The sequence below is a fragment of the Lissotriton vulgaris genome, chromosome 6, assembly GCF_964263255.1.
Source record: "Lissotriton vulgaris chromosome 6, aLisVul1.2, whole genome shotgun sequence".
In the NCBI taxonomy this organism is placed as follows: domain Eukaryota; kingdom Metazoa; phylum Chordata; class Amphibia; order Caudata; family Salamandridae; genus Lissotriton; species Lissotriton vulgaris.
In genome coordinates, this window is record NC_141694.1 from 595,995,942 (window position 1) to 596,009,762 (window position 13,821).

General features: G+C 41.1%; 1 protein-coding gene across 1 annotated transcript in view; it reads left to right on the forward strand.

The window, feature by feature from the left end:
* LOC147707762 (trypsin I-P38-like) overlaps positions 1-13,821 on the forward strand; it is a 68,300-nt gene that overhangs the window by 18,229 nt on the left and 36,250 nt on the right. The window contains exon 3 of the mRNA XM_086926613.1: positions 8,436-8,695. Within this exon, the coding sequence (XP_086782739.1) occupies positions 8,436-8,695 (260 nt within the window). The remainder of the gene's footprint in view (positions 1-8,435; positions 8,696-13,821) is intronic.

The following is a 13,821-nucleotide window of genomic DNA, read 5'->3' on the forward strand; positions in this document are numbered from 1 at the left end:
CTCTAGACAAGCGACTGAGAGTTGCAGCCGCAGATTATGGAGGAAGAAAACATGGTTAGAGACACTGTACTTGGAAACTACAAACTGGTCAGTGAAACAAGGTTGGGTGATGATCACATTGCCACCCATACGCACAATCCGAATACAAACTCTACTGGCTACTCTGAAATAGATTTCTGGTGAAGGTTGCAGTGTAGGTCTCACCATTAAGAAAAAAAATACTTCTAAATACAGGATAAAATGCTCAAAGAAACATGGATGTTCGGATCATCACAAAATGATGGTTTTCCTTGGGATTCTCAATAACCGTTGTTCACAAGATCAACTGGCCAGATATAGATGGATGTTAGTCAAGTTGGTAAAACCAAAGTCCTCACTGGGCTCCACAATAAAGAAATATTACCTGTACACATTTCAGAGACACTGGTCTTGGAGAATGATGAGGAGAATGAAGATCCACTTTATAAGAACACACAATAAGCATAGAAACCCCCTCTAAGCACATGACCAGAGAACACACAAGCAGAAATGTTCTAGAAATTTGCCAGACTCACCTAATCCGGGGAGATTACAGTATGGAAAGACAAAACTAATAGCACATGCTCCACTCTCCACACAGATATGGGCGAAGTGGTGAGCCTCCGGATGTATGTCGTTACTACGCATGCTTTTACAACGCATGCCTTTACCACGCAACATTTACAACGCAAGTCGTTACAACGACTTGCGTTGGGGGGCGCTGGATAGTGAATAGTTTAATTTACTATTCCAACTCCAGTCCCTGTGGATAGTAGGGGAAGGTTTTGGATGGTAAATTAAACCATTCCCTATCCTACAGCGCCCTCCAGCGCAAGTCGTTGTAACGACTTGCGTTTTAAAAGTTGCGTGGTAAAGGTAGTGCGTGGTAAAAGTTGCGATGTAAACGCTGTTCCCCGAGCCTCCACTGTATGGAAATCCATAAGTATTAAGCACAGATTGACCTGTCCCTCTCCCTTGGACTCTAACTGGAATTAAAGCCATAACTATAGAGCATAAAACCCATTAAGCACATAGACCGCTAAGCAAAATTGCTATCAGATTTAAAGGACCATAAAAATGCAGTTACCTTGAGAGTGACCCACCCCAGGATACAGGCACCATGTAAACCAAACTCTATTTTTTTGCATAGCACTTCCTACCTCAAAGCAAAGATTATAAGAGAGTCAACCCCCACAGGAAGTCCTGTAAACACATGCAGAATCCCACTGACCAAAGTGACCACAACCACTGGGAGGTAGGCAAGAAGCAGGACCAGGACGAAAAAGAGCAGAGTACAGTGTACTAAAGAGTCACAGTAAATAATCAGGTGATTATCACTTTGGCCTGCTTACTCATCACAGCCAGTATCTATGAAGATGTAGCAAGCCGAAGACCATAGATCCAAAGGTCATAGAAGAAACCTGTAAAAAGTTTAAAATAGAGAGAGAAATGTACTCCTAGTTAAAAAGGCTCAGACGCACTCATTTTAAAACATAAAATATAGTACTTTATATGATATAGAGAAAACCTTGTAGTGTATTTCCAACTTCCTGCCACAAACGTAGCCTCAAAAATAAATCTGAAATGCAGGGGAAGTCATCAAGATAGACAGCAACTTCTCAGAGCTGAAATTAAGGCCTGTTCTCTTAAGAATCCAGCAACCTTCCCCATCCCCTCAGGCACTGTGCCTGCATTTGCTGGAAAGCACCAGGGGCCGTATTACACTAAGTGCCCCAGGGGGGCATTAAGAATTTGCGCCGGCTAGGTTGCCCCTGGACACTTTGGAATTACAGAAGGGGCCGCTTGCGCTTGTGCGGCCCCTTTTGTAATACTGAAAGCGCTGGTGTACATACAGCTCCTGCGCTTTCTCCAGAGGGTATTCCCTCTTTTGTATGTGGGCGTGCCCCATGCAACTGAGGGATTCCCTTCACCTCTGCAGCCACTCCATATTATTATAGATGCAGGAGTAGAGACAAAGAAGCGCTCAGGAGGCACACTGGCAGCGCACCACCTAAAAGGTGGTGCACAGTCAGTGCACCCTCTTGATAGCAGCCCTCTGGAGGTGGGAAAGTGGGTTCTATGGACCCCCAGACGTCCCCTTGTAGGTGGATGCAGTCACTCACTACACTCTCCTTCAAGGGGATCTCTAACCCCCTTTATTAGTGCTGTTGGGTTGCCTCCTGCACAGTGTAACACGGAGTAGCAGCTTCAAAGCCGCTCCATATTTCACTTGAATGCACTGCCCCCTGGGCAGCATGAGTTCACGGGTGCCCTGGGGCCAGTGCATTCTATGCAACAGGGTGTCCTTTCTCTGTTTGCACCTGCACATCTGTTTTAAGGTGCGCCAAAGCGCAAGCAAGGAAAGTGGACCCTATACATAATAGGGCCCCAGTTCCTTTGGCAGTAATCCCTCACTTATTCTAGACCGGGAGGTGGGAGGGTGTTTATGACTTCAATGAAGATATCTACAATACAACCTAGGTTCTTCATTGATATTCATAACATTTTAAATAGAAAGGGAAGCTCATCCCCTAACCCTGTACCTTGAATATACCGAATCAGACAACAAGAAACCTCTCAAGAATGACAGTGATCCTTAAGCAACTGATGACCACATGACTCTTTTGTGGTCGCAAAGTCTTCAAATCCCACAATAGGTGCACCTGTTGCTGCAAAATAAGGTTTCCTATTTATGAATCCTATTTTAGGAGTCAGCAAAGTTTTACCTCCTAAAATGGGATTGCAAATGGATATCTATTTGGTATGAGGAAGAGGCATGTTGTGAGCGCCCTTTCCAAATACCGAATTTTTAAAGAGTTTGAAACCCCAATTTAGATAGTAAAACATTCAAATGTTACTGACCTCTAAAGTGGGATGGTAACCCCTTCTCCAAGCAAAAGAGGTCAATTTTGGACCCTTTCCACTTTGTGAATTATAAAATTCATGTTTTACGGGGAGCAGGGATGGTCCAGTGGCCACTAACTGCTCTCACTGAAACGTTAAAAAGACAGTCTGCTTTAAAAAAAAAAAAGACCATATTAAAATGCAATCATAGACATGGTGGCCAGCTGACCCTTGTTGGCCACACTACCTCTCATTTTGGCCAATCAAAGATAGTCACAATTTGTGGCATCACTCATAAAAATGAATGAGTTAGGCCAGATTGCAATCCACTCTAATTTTAAACTTTATGAACAGTTCTTTTAGTACTCAGGTCGGTACAGAAAATTGCACACTGGTCACTAAATTCTGGTTGCAAATAATGACTAGTTTTTGGGACCAGTGTCATTGTATATTTGACTTTAGATTCTTCATGGTCATTAGGCCCACCCCCATATCTGGCCTGGCATCAAAGTAATGTCCAGTGAAAGTTTGAACAGCCTTCCATATTTCAGCCTTACAAATATCCACCGAAAGGATGTTTATTAACCAAGCAGGTATAGTTGGTTTTCACCTCATTGTGTGGGCTTTAGGTTTTTCTGGAACTTGTTTATTAGACAACTGATAACACAAACATATATATATGAAACCACCCATCCAAACTTTGTGTAAAGCCTGAAATACCTCCCTAACTGAACCATAATTATCAAACAATCTAAACAATTTTCTCAAGCCATTGGTTCTGTCATATATCCAATGTTTGAAACTACCTCTTTGGTGCAAAATTGAGGTCATTGAAGAAAGTTAGTAAGGAAAGAGACTGGTGCATATGAGACTCATCGACATACTTTGGAAAGAAGGACATATGCAAATGTAAGGTCACATCTGGTTCCTCAAAAAACATAGGGCCTAATTATTACTATGACGGTCCAATAGACCGGCGTAGCCATGGTGGTTGTGCGGGCACCACCGCACCGGCGGTCCAACCGCCCTATTACAAGTTGGGCGGCCAGAGGCCATGAGACCTCCGCTACCCCCAGGAATTAGAGATCCCTGGCAGTGTTGGGGTGGTCTTGAGGTCGCAACATGCTTGGCTGTGCCACTGCTTCACTGCCAAGCATATTACGAGTTTCCTCTCTGCTGCGGTTTTCTTGGTGATTAGCCCGCCATGAAAACTGTGGTGGAGAGGAAACAAATGGAGCCCTACATTGGGTGCCCTTTTACCTCAGGGCGATGGGGTGCATGCAGGGGGCACATATTGTGCCTCCCTGTGTGGAGTCACCCCCTTTCCTACACAGCATGGAATTCACAGTCCATCCCAAGCAGGAACGGGTTTCCACATTCCCATTGCAGTTGCTTTTTAGTATGCACCACCATGGGAATGCCAAAGTACAGCCCGCTAGACCACGAGATTACTCGTAATGTGGTGGGTGTACTAGAGCGGGGTGCTGGCATGTCGGCCCGCTCCAGGGCCACCAAACTCCTAATCAGGCCCTCATTCTGAATCTCACTCTCCCTGCAAACTGATGTATTAGCATTAATATAATGTAGCTTTTATGAAAGATGCTGCAAAGAGACCTTAGGTATCAGCTCTAAAGGATGAGCTTCGATTTTTTATCAAACCTGCATATGTATTGGGTCAAATGGACGAGTCATCAAGTTTGACAAACCTCATGAACTCAGAGTGAGAAGGCTTCTGACCAAACACAATCAGTATCGAAAACATTGTTCTGTGTTAACTGACCATTGGGATATGGCTAATCAGGCGAACAGTCTGCAAAACGTTAAGTAGATAGGACAACAAATTGTCCTGCTGCTTCAGAAACATCAGAGCAACCAGCAGGAGACATATGTCACAGCATAACCTGCATTGGCTGTAAATATCAAACCAAGCCAACTTCAGGTTTTACAAGTGAGTTGATGATCTTTTCATCTGTAAACCGATATAGCACACTCCCATCAGCAACTGAAACAGAAAGTAAACCTCTACATAATACAACTACAGAATTAACCTTTTCTTCACCCACATGTTTAATTTCTTACTTGTTTGATGGTTTCTTAAAACATCTTGTGATGCTCAATGAAACAAATATCATATGATTCAAGTAATGTGACACTGCCAGTGCTATGTATGGTGACCTGAAGGTGTATGAGATCAAAGGTGTAACATCTGGATTATTCTGAAATACCTTGTATTATAGGATTACTTTCTATATTGGTGGTGGATGTGCTCTCAGATGTGAGGAAAAACCAAGAACAGATTAGCTCTCTGACTGCACTGCACTAGTACTAGTGTTTTAGTAAGAGGGATTCCAGTATGCCACACAACAGCAGTGCAGCTGGATATTGTCACACTGCAGGGGGGGGGGAAGGAAGTCCACACAATTATGGTACTCATCAGATCAAGAAGAGCAAAAATAGATGGTAAAACTCAGCATAAAATTCAGCCAGGATCATCATTGAAAACAATAACAAAAGCCCAGACAAGACACGTTGGCAGAACTGAAAACCCATCATGATGGGTTCTAGGGTTCTGATGGAAAGGGAAGCACTCCATGTGTGCCAGACACCTTTAAATAATAGGTGAAAGCAATACATATATGTTCGTTTGCCTCTTAATGTTCCAATCTTATTGTTCCAGCATCAAACTAGCTGTAGCAAATGCTTTAAACAGGGAACACTGATAGGGTTAACAAAACACTTCTGTTCGGCCTAAAATCTCACCTTGAAGTACATACCGTGGCGAGGTCAGGGGAGTCTTATACTTTATGTCCATTTAATGTTGGGCAGATCAAGAATGGTTTCTGCCTGACTTTTGGTTAAGCCAAACTTGGGCCTATCCTTACCATCCAAGTTCAGCAGCGATGGTCTTTTATTTGCCTTCTAAAAGTGGTCGAGCGGAGGAAAGAAATACATCAAAATTTTACTTACAATGGAGCCATGCTGGAAAGACCACAAACTCTGAATTCCATTTATGGATTTTTATTATAATGCCAAAAATAATTGAATATAGACACACCTCAAAATCAATTAATATAGGTACAGAAAAATTAAAACAGAGCCAAAGGTGCGCATATAATTGATTCGGCAAAAGAGACACAAAACTATAAACTCCAGGATTATTACACAATCCAAGATGGAGGCGGAGTCCAAATCCCTTTTCATTAGGAAAGAGAGCATGAAGTATCTTTCCCTACACTACTCTCATAAATGATGACTCTAACAGGTTCCCCTAGTTTAGTTCTTAAAGGTGTCAGCATGTGTAGACTTCCTTAGAAGTACTCATGTCAAATGGGTCAAATAGCTTAAGGCTATGGAGCTCGCTTTCAATAGGCTCCTTCTCCTCCGAAAATCTAGAAGTCTGCAGTTTTTTTTTTTTGGCCCTGCGCATAGTACAAAAAGGATACATTCAGACCACTCCTCAATGTATCACATGACAACTCATTTCATTTCTTCAATACACTGGTAGTTTTCCATGACTTCTTCAATTAAATCTTCTTCGCTTCTTTTGAGCTTGGAGTGTAGATAGGCCAGGCACAGACGATATCCTCTCTTCTCGCTTCTCAGATTGTTCAAAGACATTCCAGTTATCTCCTTAAACTAAAAATAATGAGGATACATTCCATCTACCTACAATGGAACAAAAACGTACTGTTCTAGCACAAACTAGGAATTTTTTATTAATTCTTCAGTAGCTGAAGAAGCGAAACCATAAACAACCTGCAGCTCGAGGCACAGATTGCAGCAACTTTAACACACACGATTACATGAATATGAATATAATATCTCCCTTCACCTGTGTATACGAAATACTGGTGTCTTCTGGTATATGCGAAGTCAGGGTGAAAGACACATTACATTTCTTGATTAACGTATGGAATAAATGCATTTAATAAACATAATTCATTGTGACACTGAAAACATATGCGAGTGCATTTAAATCATATGTCTCTTCATGAAGGACATGCAGAACACATCCAGACCGCAAGCAACCAGGCATAATAAGTGCCTACCTTATCTTGGTCACACCATCTATCCCCCTCCAAGTATGTACTTGACTCCCTCTCTTCAGCCACGAGGCTCAGGGGTATAAGATAAACTTTCATAGATAAAGACCGTAACGAGGGAGAGGGACAAAGGGCTAGATGCATCAAGGGTTTTTGCATTTGCAAACGGTGCGAATCGCAAATTTCGGCCGTTTGCAAATGCAAATCCCGTTTTTGGGATGCATGAAGCATTTTGTTATTTTCGCAATTTAAGAAATCGGAATTTCATTGCGATTTCTTAAATTGCGATTGCATTTAAGAAATCGCAATATTGCGATTTCTTAAATGCAATGCATGATTACTTTGGAATTGCGAATTCGCAATTTGGAAGGGGTAAATTAGCATGAAGTTGAACTTCATGCTAATTTACCGAAAACTTTCAAACATGCACTAGTTGCATATTTGAAAGTTTTCATTTACACACACACATGTCCTTGGGTCATGTGTGTGTGTAATTTGCACTTACAGTTCAATTTCAGGGGTGCAGGGAGGGGTTCTTTGAACCCCCCCTGCACCCTTGAAATTGCATTCACATTTTGCGAATCGCAATTTGAAATTCGCAAAATCTGAATGCCTTCCCATTCATTCCTATGGGCCTTTTGGCCCATAGGAATCAATGGGAAGGGTTTTCCTTAATTGCGATTCGCAAATTGTAAATCGCAATTAAGGAAAAATACAGAATCGCTATAAAATTTGCAATTTTTTGATGCATAGCATTTTGCGATTTCTTAATTGCGATTCCTTAATTTTCGCAATTAAGAAATCGCAAAATGTTACAATGATGCATCTAGGCGAAAGTGATAACAGTAGACGCTGCACCACGCACTGTGCAGTAAACACAGGCGATACATATAGATGCGTGGCCTACACACATTGTAACTGTTTAATAATTGCTTGTGATTAAATCTAAGAATCTCTCTGGTAGACTGCCACTTGTACTAATCAGGTCTCACTTGCGAAATCAGATAGAAATCCCTGGAGCAGCTTTCTGCCTGTTTGAGAACGCCTCTTACTTATGTTACAGAATAACATTAAAAAGTAAGGAACATTTGTCAGAGCACTCATTTTCTCCCTTGGATTGTGGCCAAATAAAGATGTCAGAAAAATGGTACTATGCATAGGTGTCATGTAAACCCGCACCACCTCTTACTCCACTGCGTACCCTCTGATGACATATGCTATGTCACTCATTACGTCGCAAAACCTTTTTCGGTGTTGCTGTCCTTGAACTTGTTCTTTAAATGTGTACCTCATTTTCCTGCTGTCAGTGTCTCTCTCCCTTAGAACTCCTCTATGCTTCAATGTTTTAACTTTTACTGCCCTGATTAATTCTTTCTACTCTACAATTCTTTCTCTCTCCATCTATTGCATCTACTCTTTGTCTCTTTCTTTGTCTCTGACACATCACTTCTCTCTCCCTATCTTTCCTCCTCTCTTAATTTGTGTGTATTTCGCTCTCTTTTCTAAAATCAATGTTTTTTTCTGTGGTAGACCCGGTACTATGGTTGTCCACCTCGGTGAAGATGTCCTATCTCAGTATGAAGGCTCAGAACAAGCTATTTACGCTGCTAAGCAAATCAGGCACCCGAGTTACAACCCCCAAGCTTTCGATAATGACATCATGCTGATCAAGCTAGCTCAGCCGGCTCAGTACACCAAGTACGTCTATCCGATTCCGCTGCCGACCAGCTGTGTGGCCACCGGCACCTGGTGCACTGTGTCTGGATGGGGCAATATGGTCACCAATGGAGGTAAGAAAGTGCAACTTCTGTCTGTTGGTGCTCATACAAAGAAAAGTGTGATGTATGTTTTGTACTTGTGCATCTGTGATGGTTATGCAACATTATATGTGTCTGGGCACACTGCTGCTCAGCCGTAGGACTATGCTCCTCAGTGTCAAATGTGTTTAAGTACAACAATTGCTTGTTCTTCAAACAGCTCTTCGTGCCACACATCTGCCAATTGTTAGTGCTACAAATAGCAGACTTTACTATTACCCTGTGTAATAGGGTGACCAGATTCTCAAAACAAAAAACGGGGACAGGTCATAGGCATTGAAGTAGGACTACGGTTTGCAGTAACCATCGACATAAAAGTAGTACTATTTGACAGCTAACGTAGACATAGAAAAAGGACTATAATGACAGCTCCCTCCACATACCAAGATGAAGCATTACAGAGAACAAATCCAAGGTCTTTTATTGGCACCCCAAATCCAAGGTCTTTTTTTGGCACCCCTCTCCTTTACACAGCAGCATTAGTACTTTTTATTACATTTACACGTTTAAGGACTATAGATTATATTTTCCAAAAATCTATAAAACGTCATAGGCTAGCAAACGCCAGTGCAAAGAGAGCATGCGCGAGCATGCTGAACCAGAACAATGAAAAACAGGGACATTTCTGTATTTAACCTGGACACGGTTTGAAAACGGGGGACATTTGAGTCACTTGGAGAAAAGTGTCGGGACACGGGGACACTTCTCCAAAAACAGGGACCGTCCTGGGAAAACAGGGACGTCTGGTCACCCTACTGTGTAATGGTACTCACTTAAAAAACACCAGAACGATCCAAGAGTGAGCTAGCCCTGCTGGTGTTTAAACATTTGACCTGAGGTTCATGATAATGCCAGAGCAGGAGTTTTGAGGCACTAGCGAACTATAAAATGTTTTACCCATTGAAAAGTTGAAGATAAGAACAACAAAGAATCTGCCCTTTCCAAGCAAACTGTTCTCTCTAGTTACTTCTAGTTATGTGCAGCTGCCTTCGAGCAGTGAGAGCAAATGCATCGAGCTAGAAAAGAGCTTTGTCTTTATAATTTTCCTGTTTATTCTTGAAATAAAATCAAGGCTCCCTTGTTAAACTCACCTCGATATGCCAGCATGAATGTAAGCTAGGCGTATTGATACCCAAAGGCTGCAGACATGTTCATATCACAAGCTGGCACGACTGTAACTGGTGCAGCACTGCACCTTGCAAGCTGTAATTCCCACATAGTACACATATTATATTGATTTGAACCTACAACCCATTTGTTTAAAAGCACTATATACTAATTTGCATGCAAGATATACTGTGTAGATGCATAACCTGCCGCTTTGCATATGCACCATACTGAAATGTATGCATAATGTACAGGAAGACATGCATAATTGTATAGGGCCAGATGCATCAAAGGGTTTTGCCCATTCTGTGTCTATGGGAAAATGTGTTCATGCATATGGTCCATAGTTCCCATGCATACCAAATTGGTTTGTGAGCTTGTGTGCTTTAGCAGATTGCAAAATAAGCAGCTTATTAACTTTATTTTAAAGAGTGTGCTTCATACTCCCAATGTTGTCAGCTTTATTGCATTTGCAGGCATAGGCTGTGGAGATACAGTGCCTAAAAAGTAACTTCAGTTAGCTCACACATTAAAAACAAATTGCACTCCTTACAACTGCCCCTTCTCGATTGTGCCAACACTCGTAATTTTATGTAGGGTTTCAGGATATTTTTGCACCGTATCATGATCCTCTGCACTGCATTGCATTGATGCAGAAGGGGTCTGTGCATTTCTTTTTAACATTTTTCATGCGCATATTGCCTCAAAAAATCTCTAAGTTAGTGTCTGGGCTGCAGACAGATCTTGCAAATACAGACCAGCAATTGCCTCTGGCTCCGACTTCTGGTGGTACAAGTATTAGCTCGGAATTGTGTCAAATTAATGTATGTGCTGTCGGTAGAAATAAATAAATATCTGCTGTGCCAAAATGCAAAGAATGGGACCATGATGGGGCTTAGAACCTGTTAAGATGCTCCAAAAGCAGGACTATACAGATTTTGGTAGACAGAAAGCCTCCAAGCTTTAGTTGAATGAAAAACTCATAACTTTTGCTGGTGCAGTGAACTGTTTGATAATGGACGCTGCAAGACATTTTTTAAATTAAATGATTGCTAAAAATGTTTTGAAAATTATTGCAGTTCACATGCTGCTTTTATCACATGTGCTGGCACATGCCACTGTGTAACGGTAAGCAATTGAAGACGTAGAAGAAGAAAATATTAATGTTCTTTTTTACTCTTCAAAACAATTGTTCTGAATGCAGTTAAATGGGGAAATAGAATGTGTTCCTTTCTGTGCCTGAACATCTATTGATTGCACATTTTAATTCTCTGATATTGGCATTGCAAAAATAAGTAACTGTGGGGCAGATGTATCAAGATTCGATATTGCGATTTCTAAATAGCGATTTTTAAGGAATCGCTATTTAGAAATCGCAAAATGGAATGTATGTACAAAATCGCTATTTTATAGCGATTCCTTATTTTTCCTTATTTGCGAATTCGCACTTTGCGAATTCGCAATTAAGGAATAATTCCCATGCATTCCTATGGGCCAGGAGGCCCATAGGAATGATTGTGAAATCATTCTCAAATTGCAAATTCGCAATTTGCTAATCGCAATTTGAGAATTATTTCAAGGGTGCAGGGGTGTCTCAAAGACACCCTGCTGCACCCCTGAAATTTACATGTGTGTGCATGTGGCGCACATATATGCCCATAGGGCATGTATGTGCGTCACATGCCACCCTCACAAATGCCAAATAGGGCATTTTTAAAAGAAATCGCAAATTACCACCAACTACAAGTTGGTGGTAATTTGCGATTTCTTAACCCAAAATCGCAATGTCAAAAAGTTACATACATCTCATTTAAGGAATCGCAAAATTTGTGATTCCTTAAATGCTTAAGAAAAATAAGGAATCGCAAATTTTTGCGATTCCTTATTTTGCGATTTTTTGTTACATATCAAAAAATGCTAAAATGCCTTTTGCGAGTCGCAAAGGCCGAAATTCTGCGAATTTCGGCCTTTGTGATTCGCAAAAAGCTTGATACATCTGCCCTGAGTCTGTATTAAATATAAATAGGATGTGTCTGTATTGTGATCACTTTATACACAGAAATATACCAGTATGAGACAATATGCCCTAAACATCAAAAGACTTGTGATATGAATATCCTAACAACTACTGACCTAAACAATATAAGTACCTCTAGAAAGTTAAGAACATTGCTCTTTTTATAACCATTTTGGATGCATGAACTATATGAAACGATTTTCTAGTCAATTTCCATCCACTCGGATTTAATATTGATGAAAGAAACAGTAGGCCCATGCAACATTCTCGGTACAAATTGTATAAAAGCAGTAATTTGCAAGAGCATGCTAAAAATAGGTAAGCCAAAATAACTTAAAATGTCCCATATTGCCTTTAAAAATAGTTGTTTAGTTGTCAACAGAAAGTTGCAAAAAAAAAGTGTTGCGCATGCAACACATTCACACATTTTTGGAAATCTCATTCAAACCAATATGTTGGTGGTTGATGAACCAGTGAGATTGGCAATCAAGCAGCATTTATCATGACATGATGACAGCAGTGTTCCATGAAGCAAAGAAATGAATGCAAACTTATTGAAACCCCTAAAACAACAAGCCTGGTATTTCAGGTTTACAAGTTTTTGTAAGTGACCACATTTCCCAGTTATTTAACTGCAGCAATCTCATTTACAGTCACTACTTTTTGGGAGACACTGAAAAATGCTTGGAATGACCCGTGAGAGCGAAAGCATGAGAGGGAAAAGACAAGGCACAAAGTCAGCCAGGAGACCAATATCACTGTCACCAGCAGTGACCAAAAGAGGTGCAGCTGTTTGCAGCTCCAATCATCAGACATGTAAACAAACACAATGACTGACTTGCCAGTTTGTCTGTTTCACTTCCAGGCTTGTGTTGCTAACAGTGTAAAATGTGCATGTTAGGAGCAAAGGGAGGTGGCTTTTTACGTGATTCCATCCATGGACTGCAAATGTGTTAGGCCACATGTATCACCCTACTTTGCATTTGCAAACGGTGGGAATCGTTAAATGTGACCGTTTGCAAATCCAAATGCAAATGCAAAATAGCCTTTCAGGGTGTAAGCGGGCATCAAAAGGTCTGTCCGAAGGCCTATCCAGGCTTTGAATAGGGCTGTCAGACTCTGTAGGCTCCTCGCGCTGTGATAAACAGAGGTGCGAGTAGAAGCACTGTGGAGAAGTCCAGGGCATTTTAGGTCATTGCAATTTTTTGTGGTTACCTAAAATTGTGATTACAAATAGAGAATTGCAACTTGCAGTTCTCTAAGCACATGTACCAAGCATTTTCTAAATGGAAACTGTGCATTTGTGGAATGATATCACCAACAACTACAAGTCGATGGTAGCAATGTGCGATTTTTGAAAATGCACAATAAATGCATTTTTCAAAGAGCCATGTAGCACACACATGGGCATGTGTGCACTTTACATGTGCACTTTTTTTGGGGTGCTTCGGGGGGACCTTAGGCCCTGGGCACCCTTGGTTTTGCATTACCTAATTTGCGATTACCAGTTATTGCAAATTTGATAATGAAAAGCCATTTGCACCTGGCCCATAGGAACAAATGGAGTACTATTACCTAATAGCGAATACCTAATTGTGATTGTGTCTCTGTAGGAATCTCTATTAGGTAATCACTATTTTTCTACATACCATTTTGCATTCCTTAAATAGTGGTTACCTAGAATTCGTAATTTAGAGAATGCAAAATGGATTTTTGATACCTGTGGCCCTTCATTTCAAATGGCACCCAGGATTTGGAACTCACTCCCTCCTGAAACCAGGCTCATCTCCTCCTTCACACTCTTTAAGAAAGAAGTAAAAGCTATTTTCATGGCCAAATACATTTGACCTATTAATGTGGATCTGTAAAGACTCTGCACTGATCTGTATTATTCCGCTCGATCCCTATGACTAGGTGTTTTACCTGTATTTTTGTCTTACCTGACTATCTATGCACTCATTTATCTGTAATATTT